We start from the raw sequence: 19,653 nt of genomic DNA, 5'->3' as shown, positions 1-19,653 counted from the left end.
ATTACTTGACAAAAAGTACATTAAACTAGCATAAAAACTAAATTTTGGGCATTTCAAGGAATTAATCTGGTTAAAAGGCCTTACAAGTCAACAAGATTACTTTTTTTTATTGGTGTTGTCATTTGATTCAGTGATATATTTTATTTTAGATGAAAATAGTTTGAGAGGTACTATTAATTTTTAGCATTGTCTTGTGATTGTTTTTTTTTTTTCTCTTGTTCACAGTCTCTGAAACGTATTAAGCGGTCAGACCGTCGTGGTGCAGAGTCAGTAACTGAAGAGAAGTTTACGATTCTTTTTGAGTCTCAATTCAGTGTGGGAGTAAATGAACTTGTGTTTCATGTGAAGGTGATATTTTGAGCTAAACCAGAAATCTTTTCATAGTTATTGCTATTTGGTTCCTGCTATTATGCAATTTGAGTTGTTAATGAGTATTGGCCTTTTTTGTTCTCGTGCAGACATTATCCCTGCCTGTTGTGGTCATCGTTCATGGGAGTCAAGACAATAATGCAACAGCGACAGTATTGTGGGATAATGCTTTCTCTGAGCCGGTAAGAGAACGTATCAATTGCTTTTGCATTACAAAAAGTTTTTTTTTTAACCTTGTGTTTTGGAAATGCACAATTGTTTCTGATGGAAATAATAATAATAATAATAATTATTATTATTATATAAATAAACAAAAAAATATATTATTTATTGCTCATCTAAATAAATGGACAGAACTTCCAAACATGACAATTAAATAACTAAAATATTATTTTAAAGTGTACTACAAGTGGAACAGTGCCACTAGTTTGCTTATGCAATTCTTTTTAAAGTAAAATTGAATGTGGCCAAGTTTGGTGTCCAATACTAATTCTTTGCATTAAACATATTGAAGTGCACCCATTGTAGTGAACACACACATACATCCGCCCACCTACAATCAAAAGTACATTTGATTTATGTTATAGCTTGTGGGTTTTGAAGACTGAACTTTAACAATTTGTAATTTACTTGTAACAAAAATAAAGTACGCTTTAATATGACTTTTCAAGCATGTATGAACTTACACAGGCATATACTTAAAGTATACTAAATATAACACATAAAAGTACACTAAATACATAAAAATTTATGCATTACTATAAATTGATTAAAAGTTTTTTTTTTTTTAATTTTACAATAATTAACCCCTGAAAAAGCCAGAGCAAAGCAAATACTACCAGTTTCTGTGGTATAAATACAGCAATACAAAATATAAAAGTGAGAGATCGACTTAGACTTGTCACTTACCTGATTTTTAATGATTTGTTCTGCTGCAGATTGAAATTTACGCTGAGAAAATGCTGTTTTTCTGCTCTTGTGGTGTCAACCATCACTTTCTTTGGTCTCCTCAGACAGGCTGATGGTGGCCTAGGCACTGAATCTGTCGCTCCAAAATTAGAAATATTTTAAAATAAGCACTTTCCTTATAAATAACTGCATAGTTGCAATCTAAAAAACTACATTCTTGACTAAAAATACTTAATGTTGACCAACAGCAGCAATATTTGTCAAACTGTACAGTGTCCTCTGCTTGTCGCTGTATGTAGGTGGAGTAATACACAAGAGTGAAGTGTTAAAAGGCTGAATGCAGAATATTACACAGCTATCAGCCAATCAGATTCAAGAACCAGACAGAACAGTTGTGTGTGTGTGTGTGTTTGTGTGTGTGTGTGTGTGTGTGTGTGTGTGTGTGTGTGTGTGTACACATATATATGTGTATACAGTATATAGTATACAGTGTATATATATATATATATATATATATATATATATATATATATATATATATATATATATATATATATAGTAAGCAATTATTTAAAATGTTTATAAATATTTAAAAATTTAACAAACTATATAATTTATTTTTTTAGTGTGAGCCTTTTTTTTAAACCATTACTGGTGTGTAACTTGTGTACTGGTGATATATTTTAAGATATTTCAATGCAAGTTATTTTAGTATAGTCAGTTAGACATGCAGTGTAGTCTTGGCCTTAATCTCCAGGGCAGTATGTAATATTATGTGAAAACATTTAACAAGCCTCTCATTCAAAGACTAAAAACAACTACAATCCAAATATATTTATGGTAGGTTTACACCATATGCAGTATTAATTTACATTAGTAAATTACATACAAAGTAGATGGAAATGCGTGAATACTGGTGAGTTATTGCCACATAGAATTTACCTCAGTCGTGTCTACCATGCAAGTTCAAATTATTAAACTAAAGCACACAATTTGCATTGGGGGAAAAACATCCTGCAAATAAAATGGAGTGCGTTTACATGGTCATTCCTGTCTCGTGTGAACCCAGCATTTCAATATGTAGTTGTACAATGAAGTATATGTCAATGAACAAGCATACAGAGGGGGCCTTTAAAAATGCACGTCTCAGAGAACAGAATGCCATTACTAACCGCGGTTCACCGCAGTACTCAGGGAAAATAAGAGAGGCATATGAGTGTGTTCTGCATATTGTTAGATCTAAAAGATTTGTTAAGATGAGTGTTTTATATTAAATATAAAGTGATGGGAACAAGTGTTTACCCCCTTACTGATTTCTTTTTTTTGCATGTTTGTCACACTTTAATGTTTCAGATCATTAAACAAATTTAAACAATAGTTAATACAAGATAACACAAGTAAACATCATGTAGTTTTGAAATCAAGGTTTTTATTATTAAGGGAAAACAAAATATAAAACTACACAGCTCTGTGTTAAAAAGTGTTGGGCCACTCTTATCAACTAGATTTAAGCATTTTCAATAATATACAGTGCAGGACTCGAAATTGCGACCATTTTAGTCCCATATGCGCCCGGAATTTTATCTATGCGACCTCAAAATATATTTGGGAGCATTTATGCGAGTGCATAAAATTGTTGTGTTCGACCAGTTTTTCTGCTGAATCTTCACCACATGCGCGGATTTGGGAGACATTCTCGCTGAATGCATCTCTGCACTTGAAACACGAAACGCAGCGCTCAGGAATGGTTTAAAACAGTTGTCATGTCAATTTGCTGCAGTAAACAAAGCCAAGTCCTTAATGCTTGCCCCGCCTTCGCGCTCTTCTTATTGGCCCACCACTGCTCTAGCACTGAAATATCAGCTGTCAATCACTCAGTCAATGCTTTCTGGCTTGGGATGACAGGGAGAGCTACTACTGCGAAAAATTGTAAAGCGCTGAACATGAGAATGAAGATAACACTGACAAGTTTTGTTTTAGAAACCATGGCATCTAAAGTTACAAATAATGACGCATCTTACTAGTGATCATGTGCTGAATGTTAATCCACCATCTACAGTTTTCGAAGAGTGGATAAGAGACTTACATTGGCTTCAAGTCTGCTATAAAAAGTCTGGGATAAAATTTTCAGGTAACTGCTTGCCACATCTAGCACGAGCTTCTGTTAAATCCTTAATTTAATCACCAGATACTGTCCGCCATGCAAGTGGCAGCTATATGTCGATTTAACACCACGTACACCATCGCAAACAGGCTTACACTGAGTAAACTAATATCGCTACTCATGAAAAGACCGGTATATATCAAAAACATCAGTGCAATATCAGACAGCTCCCATGAGTACAGCACAGTTAGATCGTTAACAGATTCAATTATCTCAAGCAATGAGTGCAGGGCCGGTGAGCGCTCTGTGTACCTTTGGTCACTCAGTTCTGTTATAAAAATCTATTTTCTTGTGATAACGGGATTTTGTTGAGACATATTTTCCTCACGCTTGCGTATATATTTTTTTCTTGTTAGTTTGATTACTGATGATTTCAAATGGAATAAATATGTTTGTATAAAACTTGTTATAACGGTGTAACAAAACTGTGGAGGAATTTTGACACGCTCATTTTCGCAGAATTGTTGTGATTCAGCCACATTGGAGTTTTTTTTTTAGCACGACCACAGCATGCCACAGGACCTCCTTTAAATTCAAAACAGCACTTTAACAAGGCTACTACAAAGTCTTAATTTAGTTTTTCTTCAGCCATTCAGAAGTGGACTTGCCAGTGTGCTTTGGATTGTTGTCCTACTGCAGGACTCAAGTTTGCTTCAGCTACATATTTTAGTACACAGCAAAATTCTTATTTCCATTTATCACAGCTAGTCTTTCAGATCCTGAAGCAGCCAAATATACTAAGACTACACTGTCAGTATAAGTAATGTATACTTAAGTGCAATTTTTAAGTACAATTCAGAGAAGTACATAAAAAGTTGTCTAAAGGTATACTTTTTGTTTGTTTGTTTATTAAATCAATTATACTTATAGTATACTAGAATAAATTTTGTTTTCTTAAGGAAACTCTGAATCTTTATTCTCTAGGCCACAAGTCCCCAAGGTTTTGGACACAAACATTTTTTTTTTTTTTAAATTTAAATTGAGTTACTGGTCTTTAAAGCTTCTTGTTCTAACCAAACATGATGTTCAATGCAGAGTAAAAGTATGGCTGTGCACTTATTTGAACATTAATCACAGTGTTCAAAATGTATTTGTGTTTTTAATATACAGGAAGCTTATTTTGTCTTGTGTAATGGTAAGTTGCTGTGTGTATTTGTATGGAGCTGCGATACTTATAATACCATTAGAGTGAAATAACATGGTGTGAATAGTAGCTTTCATTAATTGTCTCTCCTCCTCCACTTCACTGAACTTGTCCATTTTCATTGAAATAGTAGAGTTTTATGACAAAACTAGAAGATATTATTAAAAATGTTGGTTACTAAACCACTGACAGTAGAATAAAGAAACTTTAGGGTGACCAAATGGGGTGTAAATTATCATGTTTGAGTAAACTACTTCTTTTAGACACACTGATCTTTAAACAGGGTCTTGAATATGTTTTTTTATAAAACCAAACTGTCGTGATGTGCAAATATTTTGGGTTTGCAACCTACTACAGTGTTTACAAAAGAGTGCCTGAAGTTCTTCATTATGTCTCCTTAGGGTCGAGTGCCATTTGTGGTGCCTGATAAAGTGGTGTGGCCACAGCTGTGTGAGGCTCTTAATATGAAATATAAATCAGAGGTTCAGAGCGACAGAGGCCTTTCAGAAGATAATCTGGTGTTCCTCGCTCAGAAAGCCTTCAGCAGCTCCAGCAACAATCCTGAGGACTACAGCAGCATGACCATCACCTGGTCTCAGTTTAATAGGGTAACCATCACTAATACCATTATCTATACATCCGCTGTTATATCAGATGAACACACTGTTCTGAACACAATTTGACCCTTTCAAGATAACGATTGTGATTTAAAATGTGTGTATATATATATATATATATATATATATATATATATATATATATATATTATTCATTCTTTCATTTTCTTTTCGGCTTAGTCCCTTTTTTAATCTGTGGTTGCCACAGCAGAATGTACCGTCAACTTATCTAGCATATATTTTTATGCAGCGGATGCCCTTCCAGCTGCAACCCATCACTGGGAAACAGCCTCAGGGAAACATACAAACTCATTCACACTTATACACTACGGACCTGTACTGCCTGTCTTTGGGCCTGTGGGGGAAACAGGATCACCCCGGAAGAAACCCACCTGAACACAGGAAGAACATGCAAACTACACACAGAAATGGCAACTGACCCAGCTGAGACTCGTATTGTGACCCAGTTCCTAAAGAAATGGATTTTTAAATGAGAAAACAGTGGGCGTGGCTTGTTTAAAAAAGGTTTCTGGAGAGTTCTTAGACCCTAACAGACACCTCCTTTTCACCATTTCTGTTTGTTGTCATAGTGTTGTTAAAACTGACAGTTTGAGGGACGTGGTTCGGTTCGTTAATCACACCCAATCCCTCAGACAGATAACAAACAGGAGGTGTAATTGTAGATTTTAATTTTAGATTTTAAAGTTTTCTTTCTTAAAGACATGACAGTGTAAGCTACCAAAATCAATATAAGGGTTCGAAATTGCGATAGTTTTGGATGCATATGTGCCCAAAATTTTATCTATCTGAAAATGAAATAGATTTAAGAGCATATGTGCGAGTGCATAAATTGTTGCAGTGTGACCTGTTTTCAATGCAAAAATGTTCACTGCATGCACAGATTTAGGAGACATTCACACAGAATGCATCTTTGCACCTGAAAAAAATACCAAACACAGTGCTCAGGAATGGTGAAAAACAATGCTTGCCCCACCTTCAAGCTTTTATTATTGGCCTACTGTGCAGTAACTGAACATGAATGGACTGGTTAATATCAACTGTCAATCACTCAATGCGTTCTTACTTTAGATGACAGGTAGTTACAACTGGGAAAATTTAAATGGCTGCATACAAGAGAACATTATCAACACAGATTTAGTTTTAGAAATTAAAAAGTGCTTTTATTCACTGAGATCAAACTAATATTGCAGGTCATGAAAAGATTTTTTTAAATGGCATTTTAGAACGACAACGATTTGACATCCACAGTGGCGTGTAGCATTTCTGAGCAGCCCTCCTTCCTCTCTGCCTCTGAAAATACACATCACGTGACCACACAGACACAGACGCACATACAGCCTTGGGCTCGAGACAGCAGGTCCAGGCAGTCAGAGGACTGCTTCAATCTTTCACTCACTTGTACTTAGTCATTTTAGCGAACACCACAGATATTGTTGGCTGGTTCCTGTTGGTTGTGCGTCTTTTTTACCGACGCCATTATAACGACACAGATCACTGCCTATTCACGAGTCCCGCAGAAAAAGTGATTGATAGGTGGTAATTATGTGTGTATCTTGCCTTTATTTGTTTACTGTATGATTTGTTTATGGGTAAAACAAAGACCATGCAGGTCAGGTAGTTTAAACGGTAGGCTACAAATAATTAATTGGTCATTGATTAATTAATTATTTATAATCGAAAATCGAAACGAATCGTGCCTTCAGAATCGAAAATGTAATCAAATCGAGGATTTGGAGGATCGTGACACCCTTATAATCGATATGGTCAACACATTATCTACTAATGTAAGACCAATTTACTTTTCAATGTAAAAAGTAAAGAAAAAAAAACCTTTTTATGTAAATAATTTAAATTATCTTTCAGAAAAGGTGTGTTAAATATATAAGCAAATATTGTTTTAACTTGCTACAAAGAAATATACATATTCTAGGCATTTTAGAGGTCAATTCATAATATCTAAAAATATAACATTATATAAGCTATTATTTTTTTTGTGAGAGATTTATAAAACCAATGAAATTAACATCATTTTTAGCCTGTAAATACATGAAATATCAAACATAAAGTAATAGTTCTCTGCAAGAAAGGCTATTATTTAGGCCTTATAATTAGTGAATTTTATTTATAAACTAATTTCAAGAGGATCACGCATTTATAATTGACCACGGCTGGTCTCGCATTAGCTAATTCACCAATCAGATGATTCCCAACTCACTTTAAATAACCAGAGTTTCTTACTTCAGACATCGTCTTTCATAGAATGTGTATACAACTCAGATATGTCAGAATGCATTTAGATCTTTTTCTTGTTATGATCTGCATATTGCTGCTTGTATTCTTTATAAAAAGAAGTACAATTTGTTTATATTCAAAACATTACATTTAAATGTGAAATTGCTAAAAAAAACATGAAATTAATGACATGAAGTATTTAATCTTGGCTGTTTTTGTGTTAACAGGAGAGTTTACCAGGCAGGAACTTTACATTTTGGCAGTGGTTTGATGGAGTCATTGAATTAATGAAAAAACATCTAAAGTCTCACTGGAATGATGGGTAAAAACTGATTCAGCACACTTGGTCAGTAATACCTGTACAGTTGGTAAAATGTAGTGAATTCATCTGCAGAGCGATTTTGGGTTTTCTGAACAAGCAGCAGGCTCAAGACATGTTGATGTCCAAACCAAATGGCACGTTCCTCCTGCGCTTCAGTGACTCTGAAATTGGAGGAATCACTATTGCATGGGTCGCAGAAAACCCGAACAAAGCAGGTAAGAAACTGGATGCTAAGACTGCTAATGCGAATGAAGCCATCACTGAAGCCATCAAATTAAGTACATGTGTGTTTTGTTTCACAGGGGAACGGATGGTTTGGAACTTGATGCCCTTCACTACCAAAGATTTCTCCATCCGCTCTCTGGCCGATCGAATCAGTGATCTGAACCATTTGCTCTTCCTCTATCCCAGTCAGCCCAAAGAGGAAGTCTTCTCCCGTTACTGCACACCTCCAAACTGTATGCATGTCTTTTTTTCCAGATCTTTTAGAAATATTCCAAGCTTTTTTGTAAGCATAGTTTGTTACTTGCCACAGTGATGTTTCTCAGCTCTCAGGAATGCAAACTTTGCATGCATATAGATATATTTATGATAAGGTTTCTGTTTAGAATGTGTTTTTGTAGAATTGAGTGTGTGAACCCCATGGCCAACTTAAGGTGTTTAAAGTTAAAAAGTCTCATTAATTATTTACCTTCATGTCATTCCAGCCCTCTGAGACCTTTGTTCGTCAACAAAAATCAAGATATTTTAGATTAAATCCGAGAGCTGTCTGACTCTCCATACACAGCAAGGGTTGTGAAATGTTTGAAGTTGAACTGCAATCATGCGAAGCTCCAAGAACATTTTTGTGCACTGTAAAACTCTAAAAATCACTGTTTGCTTATGTCCTCCAATATTTAATTTCATCTTGATAAGTCTACTGAGCCAGTAACATGACTGAATGTGCACGCTCAGCACAATGCTTGTGCATTCTAACAAAATCTAACATTGCTTAGTTTTAGTCATTTTAAATGCATTTTGTCATAAACTAAATTCACTGTTCATTTATTAGATGAGTGGATCAGACTGCACACCTTCATAGTTTGCTGTCACTTTACATTACATTACTCAGTAGTGCTGCACAAATTCTGGCTAAAATGAGAATTTAGATTTGTCCTGGTTGGTAATGCACAGTAAATTGATGACATCAGAATACAACTATTCATCATTTTAAAGTTGAATTATTATGTTTGAGACATATGTTTGTAATCTGCCATTAACAACATTATTATTTTATTATTTTAATTTTTATTTTAATTATTATTTTAATTATTTATTTTATTTTTATTATTTTATTCATTGGTAAAATCAGACATTTGTCATTATCAGATTCCCTCATGCATTAAATTCAACATTATATGGGCTAGAGTAGTTATACTGACACTGTTAAACATATATTCTCATGCACAAAACTTTGTTTGCTGTGAAAGAAAAAACATATCAAATGCTTGTCTTAATCATAACTCTAAAATGGGATATGATTATTTAAATGATGTTGGCACTTTTGGTTTCACTTTTACTGCCAAGTGCACTCTTGTCATGACTGCCGTTACTTTGAGGTAAAAAAAAATGCATGCAAATCATACTTTCCCTGTGGCTCATAAACGATTGCTCTGTGCAACAAACTGAAAGTTATGTACAACTTTATTCACAATCAGTCTATGGAGGTTCTGTTCCCACATCATTCGCGGGCAAGTGCTTGTCCTCTCAGTAGAAAACAAACAGCGCATCAGCTCATGTGCACCCTGCAAGGTTATTATAGTTAACGAAAACGAACAAAAAAACGAAAACTAAAATGTAAAATAATTGTCGTTAACTGAAATAAAAATAAAAACGAGAGTTTTTTTCAAAAACTAGAACTGAAACTGTATTGTGTACATACAAAACTAACTGAAACTAACTAGAATTATAGCAAAAACCTCATTCGTTTTCGTATTTGTAAATGTATTTAATAAATAATCTTACTGTAAGCCTTTTAGAAGTAAATATAATCCGTGCTGCAGGGGTTTTTGTTTGATTCTTTCGCACCTCAGAGTCTCCTTCCCTCATTGGCCAGATCGAGCCGGTTCTCCTCGAGTCATCCTCGCTGTTGCTCCCGCAACAAAAACGCGTGGACATGACAGCACTGTAAGCACTTATTCACCGACTTCTTACTTAATAACAAGCCTAATACCCCCCTCTGACTCTAAAATATCCAATATATGCTCTCATTCAGTTATTAGAACAGTAACGTTACATTGAGGGGCAGTGAACCGATAATACTGCGCATGCGTGATTCAGTGAACCAAACACAAATGATACAGCCTGCTGTATGACTGAACTGAACTTGGAACAACTGCAGCGCGGGTGAACTGAGGGCTTAACTGAGAGCATTTGGTAAAAAACGTAAGTTTATTTTCGTAACAGAAAATCGTAATGGAATTGAAATAAGTGAAGCATGATTCAGTTGGGTTTACAGTTAGTAAAACTTTACTGTAAGACATTTTTCAGATCATGATGATGTTTTAACTGACTGTAATGACTATTGCTGACTACATAATGTTGAGTCCAAACATCCGCGTTAGAAATCTGAATTTTCCATCACCAGACCCGGATTAATAATTCAGAGGCCTCTGGGCACAATGTCTTGTAGGCCCCCAATAGCCGCACCCTGTAGTTGAATAAAAAAATAAGATTAATATAATATTTGTTAAATAAAATTCATCTATAATGTATTGCCCACATTTTTTAAATAAATTATATACAGTACATATATTTCTAGTCTACAGAGATTTAACTTATTTTTAAAGCATTTAAAGCAAACTTTTAAAAAAATACTAATACAACTAGGGGAAATTAATGGATTTTAATATACTTGTTCAAGTTCACTGAAGCAGTACTAAAATTTATATTTAAGGGAATTTTTAATGTATAACTTCTACAAACTTATAATGCACATGATTTGGATAACACCTCTCCAATCCAGTTCTATGAATCTCAGTCCTCTATAATACACACACTTATTAATTATTCCTACTCTTCATGCTCCTGATGGAGAGTACCCATAATGTGCCCATAATGCCCATTGGTTAATCCGGCCCTGCCCATCACCACGCTTAACCTCACAAGCAGCCTTGCACACAAATTGTACTTAGGGCTGCTTTCTTGTGGGCTGTTGTATTTGAATTTGAGGATGGGTAGATGGTTGTGGTAGATGATAGAGTTCATGTGTCCTCTAAATACATGTTGCAAAAAGTTTATGACTGCGTTTTTAATTATACAATATTTATCCTGTTGATTTTGAATCTCCCACCTAACAAATATCCTCATTTAGAAAAAAACTAAAACTAATACTAAAACTAATAAAAAATAAACTAAGACTTTTTAAAATATAAAAACTAATAAAAACTAGGAAATCTGCCTCTAAAACTAATAAAAACTAACTGAATTTGAAAATAAAAAGTCAAACCGAAATAGAAACTAAAACTAATGAAAAATCCAAAACTATTATAACCTTGGCACCCTGACAAGCAAGAGAAAACATTGTCAAAGTTCATTATACAGTTTGTTTTTGCCATGCAAAAGTGTTCTTGGAGCTTGGCATGATTACATTCGAAGTCCACTGATGTCACATATCACTGTTTTTGGCTTCTTTTCTGAAATTAAGAATGAAAGACCTCTCTTTTTTGATATAAAATGTTAATTTATTTTCTGAAGATGTATAAAGGTCTCAGGGGATTGGAAAGCATGAGGGTGAATAATTAATAACAGACTTTTTCATTATTTAGTGAACTCGGATTCCAATTATGCTACTCTAAAGGTTTCTAATTTGGTTTTAGAGGTCTTCTACACCGTACACATAGTGTATTAAGTGATTCATTCAAGGATTTGGTTTCTCCACACCCCTCTATTCCTATAGCATAATGTGCTCTGATTAGTCAGATGGTCCAGTCTGTTGTGACTGTTCTACAACCTACATAGGTGTCAGAAAAACATTACTTTGTCTTGGGGCATACTCACATTAGGTACAGTTGCCTTGAACTGTGCCGAAGCGCGATTGTCCTCCCTCCCCTCTTCCCTTCGGCTTGTACCATTTTTACCTTCCGTACCTGAGCACGCTTACGTTATCAATGATGAGACTGTTCAGTTTAACAGGAAGAGAAGTGCTCTCGCTCAGCACAATGAAGACTCCTATAGTTATAATGTTTGTTGTTGTTTGTTTTGTTTTGTTTGGGATGCAATGACATGCAGTCAAATATTTTGCCGAACAGATCCGCCACATTTGACTCTCATTAACTGTCAAAGTCATGGTACTGCAGGTATTAGGTACTAAAGGTGCAGCTGACGTGCAGTAAGCGATTTGCGTCTTTACTTAACTACGACATTTCACGTTCATTGAAAATTAGGAATGATTAATAAATCCATATCAAACAGTCCCTTAAAAGTGACGTCTCGTCATCAGTTTTGGGCTCAGGTGCCAACTGAACTATGCCTGAGCCCGATTAAGAGCACCCACAATTCTCAAATGAACCGGGAAACGGGCCTGGGCACGGTTTGGATAACATAGTGTGTGTGTGCCCCTAATTTTCTTTTTCTTCAACACAGTGATGTGTATAGTAACAATAATAATGGTTTCACCTTATGGATTTTAAGGCTTTGTTCTCATCGTTTTGAAAAAATGTAAATGTTCTATGTAAATGAAGAATGCTGACTTTTTAGGTTTTGTGAATGGAGTTGCATTAAATAGTCTATAATGTAAATTTTCTTTTTACAGCTAAAGCAGTGGGGGATGGATATGTCAAACCAGAGATCAAGCAGGTGGTAAAGGTTGAGTGAGTATCTTTTGTGATTTTATTTATTTTTTTTTTTTATACAAATCAAAAACACAAACAAATACAGGACTCGAAATTGCGACCATTTTGGTCACATATGCGCCCGAAATTTTAACTATGCGACCTTAAAATATATTTAGGAGCATTTCTGTGAGTGCTTAAAATTGTTGTGTACGACCAGTTTTTACTGCAAAATGTTCACCACATGCGCGGATTCGGGAGACATACTCGCAGAATGCATCTCTAAGCTCTTTGTCTGCATTTGGAACGCGAAACGCAGCGCTCGGGGAATGGTTTAAAACAGTTGTCATGTCAACTTGCTGCAGTAAACAAATCCAATTCCTTAATGCTTGCCCCGCCTTTGTGCTCTTCTTATTGGCCCACCACTGCTCTAGCACTGAACGCGAACGATTGGTTAATATCAGCTGTCAATCACTCTGTCAGCGCCTTCTGGCAGATTTAGTTTTAGAAACCATGGCATCTAAAGTTACAAATAATGCCACAGCTTACTAGTGATCATGTGCTGAATGTTAACCACCATCTACACTTTTTTAAGAGTAAAAGACTTCCATTGGCTTTATGTCCGCTATTAAAAGTCTGTGGGATTGAGTTTTCAGGTAACTGTTTGCCACATCTAGCACGAGAGCTTCTGTTTAATCCTTCAGATAATCGCCAGATGCTGTCAGCCGTGCAAGTGGCAGCTATATGTCAAATTTAACACCACGTACACCATCGCAAACGGGCTTGCACTAAGTAAACTATTATCGCTACACCTAAAAAGACCGGTATTGCTATTAACATGTATGCATAAAATAAGGTAACTTACAGTATGTGTCAAAAGCATCAGTGCAATATCAGACAGCAATTGTGAGAACAGCACAGTTATACTGTTAACAGATTAATTCAAGCAGTGCATGCAGGGCCGGTGAGCACTCCGTGTGTGCTTTGGTCACTCAGTACTGTCATGAAAATTTATTTTCTTGTGATAACGGAATTTCGTTAAAACATATTTTCCTCACGCTTGCATATATATATGATTTATTTTTGCTTGTTAGTTTGATTAGTGTTGATTTCAAATACAACTAGACAGTAAAGTTCGTCGAGACAAACTTTGAGGCTGGCTTGACAAAGCCTGTTGGTAATAGTTTATTTAGTTTAAAAACAGTTTGAAAAAGTATAAGTAGCATGTTATTAGCATGATTCTAGCATAGATTAGCATGTTATTAGCATGAATTAGCATCTTATTAGTACGATTCTAGCATGGATTAGCATGTTATTAGCATGAATTAGCATGATTCTAGCACGATTTAGCATGTTACTAGCATAATTCTAGCATGAATTAGTGTGTTATTAGCATGATTGTAGTAAAATTAGCATGTTACTACCATGATTCTAGCATGAATTAGCATGTTATTAGCATGATTCTAGCATGAATTAGCATGTTATTAGCAAGATTCTAGTATGAACTAGCATGTCACTAGCATGATTCTAGTATGAATTAGCATGTCACTAGCATGAGTCTAGTATGAATTAGCATGTTACTAGCATGATTCTAGTATAAATTAGCATGTTATTAGCATGATTCTAGCATGAATTAGCATGTTATTAGCATGATTCTAGTATGAATTAGCATGTCACTAGCATGAGTCTAGTATGAATTAGCATGTTACTAGCATGATTCTAATCTAAATTAGCATGTTATTAGCATGATTCTAGCATGAATAAGCATGTTACTAGCATGATTCTAGCATGAATTAGCATGTTACTAGCATGATTCTAGTATGAATTAGCATGATTCTAGTGTGAATTAGCATGTTATTAGCATGATTCTAGTATGAGTTAGCATGTTATTAGCATGATTCTAGCATGAGTTAGCATGTTACTAGCATGATTCTAGCATAAATTAGCATGTTACTAGCATGATTCTAGGATGAACTAGCATGTTACTAGCATGATTCCAGTATGAATTAGCATGTTATTAGCATGATTCTAGCATGAATTAGCATGTTACTAGCATGATTCCAGTATGAATTAGCATGTTACTAGCATGAGTCTAGAATGAAATAGCATGTCATTAGGTTGATTCTAGTATGAATTAGCATGTTATTAGCATGATTCTAGCATGAATTAGCATGTTACTAGCATGATTCCAGTATGAATTAGCATGTTATTAGCATGATTCTAGCATGAATTAGCATGTTACTAGCATGATTCCAGTATGAATTAGCATGTTACTAGCACGATTTTAGCATGAATTAGCATGATTCTAGCATGAAGTTAGCATGTTGTTAGCATGATTCTAGCATGAATTAGCATGTTGTTAGCATGATTCTAGCACGAATTAGCAGGTGCTAAGGTGTTGCTAGGTGGTTGCTAAGGTGTTGATAGATTGTTGCTAGGGTGTCCTACGTGGTTGCTAGGTGGTTGCTAAGGTGTTGCTAGGCGGTTGCTAGGGTGTTTTGAGTGGTTGCTAGGTGGTTGCTAAGGTGTTGCTAGGTGGTTGCTAAGGTGTCCTAAGTGGTTGCTAGATGGTTGCTAGGGTATTCTGAGTGGTTGCTAAGGCGTTGCTAGGTGGTTGCTAGGGTGTTCTGAGTGGTTGCTAGGTGGTTGCTAAGGTATTGCTAGGTGGTTGCTAGGGTGTCCTGAGTGGTTGCTAGGTGGTTGCTAAGGCGTTGCTAGGCAGTTGCTAGGGTGTTCTGAGTGGTTGCTAGGTGGTTGCTAAGGTGTTGCTAGGTGGTTGCTAAGGTGTCCCAAGTGGTTGCTAGGTGGTTGCTAAGGTGTTGCTAGGTGGTTGCTAAGGTATTCTGAGTGGTTGCTAAGGCGTTGCTAGGCGGTTGCTAGGGTGTCCTGAGTGGTCGCTAGGCCCTTACTAAGGCATTACTAGGCCGTTGCTAGGTGGTTGCTAGGCGGTTGCTAGGGTAATTTGGGTGGTTGCTAGGCAGTTGCTAGGGTACCCTGGTTGGTTACTAGGCAAGCCTCACATACATGCTTGATAAAACATTTATACTTAGTAAGCATTTCTAGCAAGTTACAGTACTTGGCTAGTCAATATTAGCATGTAGCTAATCACTGCTAGCATGTGTAGCATTTAGGAAGTTCTGTTTGCTAGCATGAGTCAAACGAGCCAATCTCCAAGTCTCTACGATGTTCTGATGCTGAGATATAGCTGTTGATGAATGGTTGCTAGGGTACTCTGTTTTGTTGCTATGGGCGAGGTTACAGAGTGCACTTGAATGTGGTTGGCTGTCTAAGTCAAATAAACCAACCCCCATGTCTCTATGACACTGCTATGCAAAGATATGCATCTTGGCCTATTTTAATGGAAGTCTATGGAATCAATTTGGGGGCGTGGCTTGTGAGCTTCATTATCATATTGAGATGCTCATTGGTTGTCTGAGTCAGATGAGCCATCCCCCAAGTCAATAGGACACTGCTAAGCAAAGATATGCATGTAGGCCAGTTATTACCATGAGTCTAGTATGAATTAGCATGTTACTAGCATGATTCTTGTACAAATTAGCATGTCATTAGCATGTTTCCAGTATGAGTTAGCATGTCATTAGCATGATTAGCATATAAGTAGCATGTTGCTAGCATTATTGGCATGTCATTAGTATGTTACAATTATAAGCATTTGAAAGCACAGCTAATTACAGTCTATAGGACAGTTGCTAGGGTGCAGTATGTGGTAGTTAGGGGTGTGGCTAGAAAGTTAAAAGGCCATCAGTGATTGGCTGCTGGCTAGACTGAGTTAAATGAGCCCAGCCATTAGTCTCTATGACAGTCTGATGCAGAGTTATGAGCTCACAAAGTTTGATCCCATGTTAAGTCAATGAGAGTCTTTTGTAATGGAAGTCTACGGGACAGTTGCTAGGGTGCAGTATGTGGTAGTTAGGGGTGTGGCTAGAAAGTTAAAAGCTCATCAGTTATTGGCAGTTTGGTAGTCTGAGTTAAATGAGCTCAGCCATTAGTCTCTATGACAGTCTGATGCAGAGTTATGAGCTCACAAAGTTTGATCCCATGTAAAGTCAATGAGAGTCTTTTGTAATGGAAGTCTACGGGACAGTTGCTAGGGTGCAGTATGTGGTAGTTAGGGGTGTGGCTAGAAAGTTAAAAGCTCATCAGTTATTGGCAGTTTGGTATTCGGAGTTAAATGAGCTCAGCCATTAGTCTGTGGGACAGTCTGATGCAGAGTTATGAGCTCACAAAGTTTGATCCCATGTTAAGTCAATGAGAGTCTTTTGAATGGAAGTCTATGGGACAGTTTCTAGGGTCCAAAAGTGGTTGCTAGGGCGTGGCTAGAAAGTTTAAAGGTGGTCAGTCATTGACAGTTTGATAGTCTGAGTTAAATGAGCCCAGTTAGAGTTCTGTGCGACAGTCTGACGCAGAGTTACGAGGTCACAAAGTTTGGTCCAATGTTAAGTCTATGGGATTTTTCCGACAGTCCCGGGACGTTTTTTGGAAAACCGAAAGTCCAATCAGTCTGAGGAGATATAGCATACCGAGTCAGAATAGTTTGGAGGTCTGGTGTGAGTTTGGTGGTAATAGTTCGAAAGTTCAAGGAGGAGATAGATTTTGATTTTTAGAGTCAGAAGAAGAATAATAATAACTAGACAGTAAAGTTCGTCGAGACAAACTTTGAGGCTGGCTTGACAAAGCCTGTTGGTAATAGTTTATTTAGTTTAAAAACAGTTTGAAAAAGTATAAGTAGCATGTTATCAGCATGATTCTAGCATGAATTAGCATGATTCTAGCATGGATTAGCATGTTATTAGCATGAGTGTAGTACAAATTAGCATTTTATTAGCATGATTCTAGTATGAATTAGCATGTTATTAGCATGATTCTAGCATGAATTAGCATGTTACTAGCATGATTCTAGAATAAATTAGCATGTCACTAGCATGATTCTAGTAGAATTAGCATGCTACTAGCATGATTCTAGCATGAATTAGCATGTTACTAGTATGATTCTAGCATGAATTAGCATGTTACTGGCATGATTCTAGCATGCATTAGCATGTTACTAGCATGATTCTAGTATGAATTAGCCTGTTACTAGCATGATTCTAGTTTGAATTAGCATGATTCTAATGTGAATTAGCATGTTATTAGCATGATTCTTGCATGAATTAGCATGTTATTAGCATGGTTACAATATTAATTAACATGTTACTAGCATGATTCTAGCGTGAATTAGCATGTTATTAGCATGATTCTAGCATGCATTAGCATGTTACTAGCATGATTCTAGTATGAATTAGCATGTTACTAGCATGATTCTAGTATAAATTAGCATGTTACTAGCATGATTCTAGCATGAATTAGCATGTTACTAGCATGATTCTAGCATGAATTAGCATGTTATTAGCAAGATTCTATTATAAATTAGCATGTTATGAGCATGATTGTAGTATGAATTAGCATGTTACTAGCATGATTCTAGTATGAATTAGAATGTCACATAGCATGCTTAGGTGGTTGCTAGGGTATTCTGAGTGGTTACTAAGTCGTTGCTAGGCAGTTGTTAGGGTGTCCTGAGTGGTTGCTAGGTGGTTGCTAAGGTGTTGCTAGGCGGTTGCTAGGGTGTTCTGAGTGGTTGCTAGGTGGTTGCTAAGGTGTTGCTAGGTGGTTGCTAAGGTGTCCTAAGTGGTTGCTAGGTAGTTGCTAGGGTATTCTGAGTGGTTGCTAAGGCGTTGCTAGGGGGTTGCTAGGGTGTCCTGAGTGGTTGCTAGGTGGTTGCTAAGGCATCGCTAGGTGGTTGCTAGGGTGTCCTGAGTGGTTGCTAGGTGGTTGCTAAGGCGTTGCTAGGCAGTTGCTAGGTTGTTCTGAGTGGTTGCTAGGTGGTTGCTAAGGTGTTGCTAGGCGGTTGCTAAGGTGTCCCAAGTGGTTGCTAGGTGGTTGCTAAGGTGTTGCTAGGTGGTTGCTAAGGTATTCTAATTGGTTGCTAAGGCGTTGCTAGGCGGTTGCTAGGGTGTCCTGAGTGGTCGCTAGGCCCTTACTAAGGCATTACTAGGCCGTTGCTAGGCGGTTGCTAGGGTAATTTGGGTGGTTGCTAGGCAGTTGCTAGGGTACCCTGGGTGGTTACTAGGCAAGCCTCACATACATGCTTGATAAAACATTTAAACTAAGTAAGCATGTCTAGCAAGTTACAAAACTTGGCTAGTCAATATTAGCATGTAGCTAATCACTGCTAGCATGTGTAGCATATAGGAAGTTCCGTTTGCTAGCATGAGTCAAACGAGCCAATCTCCAAGTCTCTACGATGTTCGGATGCTGAGTTATGGCTGTTGATGAATGGTTGCTAGGGTACTTTGTTTTGTTGCTATGGGCGAGGTTACAGAGTGCACTTGAACGTGGTTGGCTGTCTAAGTCAAATGAACCAACCCCCATGTCTCTATGACACTGCTATGCAAAGATATGCATCTTGGCCTATTTTAATGGAAGTCTATGGAATCAATTTGGGGGCGTGGCTTGTGAGCTTCATTATCATATTGAGATGCTCATTGGTTGTCTGAGTCAGATGAACCATCCCCCAAGTCAATAGGACAATGCTAAGCAAAGATATGCATGTAGGCCAGTTATTAACATCAGTCTAGTATGAATTAGCATGTTACTAGCATGATTCTAGTACAAATTAGCATGTCATTAGCATGTTTCCAGTATGAGTTAGCATGTCATTAGCATGATTAGCATATGAGTAGCATGTTGCTAGCATGATTGGCATGTCATTAGTATGTTAGAATTATAAGCATTTGAAAGCACAGCTAATTACAGTCTATAGGACAGTTGCTAGGGTGCAGTATGTGGTAGTTAGGGGTGTGGCTAGAAAGTTAAAAGGCCATCAGTGATTGGCTGCTGGCTAGACTGAGTTAAATGAGCTCAGCCATTAGTCTCTATGACAGTCTGATGCTGAGTTATGAGCTCACAAAGTTTGATCCCATGTAAAGTCAATGAGAGTCTTTTGTAATAGAAGTCTACGGGACAGTTGCTAGGGTGCAGTATGTGGTAGTTAGGGGTGTAGC

General features: G+C 36.8%; 1 protein-coding gene across 2 annotated transcripts in view; it reads left to right on the top strand.

The window, feature by feature from the left end:
• stat5b (signal transducer and activator of transcription 5b) overlaps positions 1-19,653 on the top strand; it is an 87,125-nt gene that overhangs the window by 46,264 nt on the left and 21,208 nt on the right. For both annotated transcript variants that reach the window (XM_068224541.2, NM_001003984.2), the window contains 7 exons: positions 226-348; positions 459-551; positions 4,988-5,194; positions 7,684-7,778; positions 7,851-7,993; positions 8,081-8,236; positions 12,571-12,628. In XM_068224541.2, the coding sequence (XP_068080642.1) occupies positions 226-348; positions 459-551; positions 4,988-5,194; positions 7,684-7,778; positions 7,851-7,993; positions 8,081-8,236; positions 12,571-12,628 (875 nt within the window). The remainder of the gene's footprint in view (positions 1-225; positions 349-458; positions 552-4,987; positions 5,195-7,683; positions 7,779-7,850; positions 7,994-8,080; positions 8,237-12,570; positions 12,629-19,653) is intronic.

This window comes from Danio rerio, chromosome 12 (assembly GCF_049306965.1).
Source record: "Danio rerio strain Tuebingen ecotype United States chromosome 12, GRCz12tu, whole genome shotgun sequence".
Classification (NCBI taxonomy): domain Eukaryota; kingdom Metazoa; phylum Chordata; class Actinopteri; order Cypriniformes; family Danionidae; genus Danio; species Danio rerio.
Note: the sequence above shows the minus strand (reverse complement) of the source record. Positions and strands in the feature narration are given on the sequence as shown.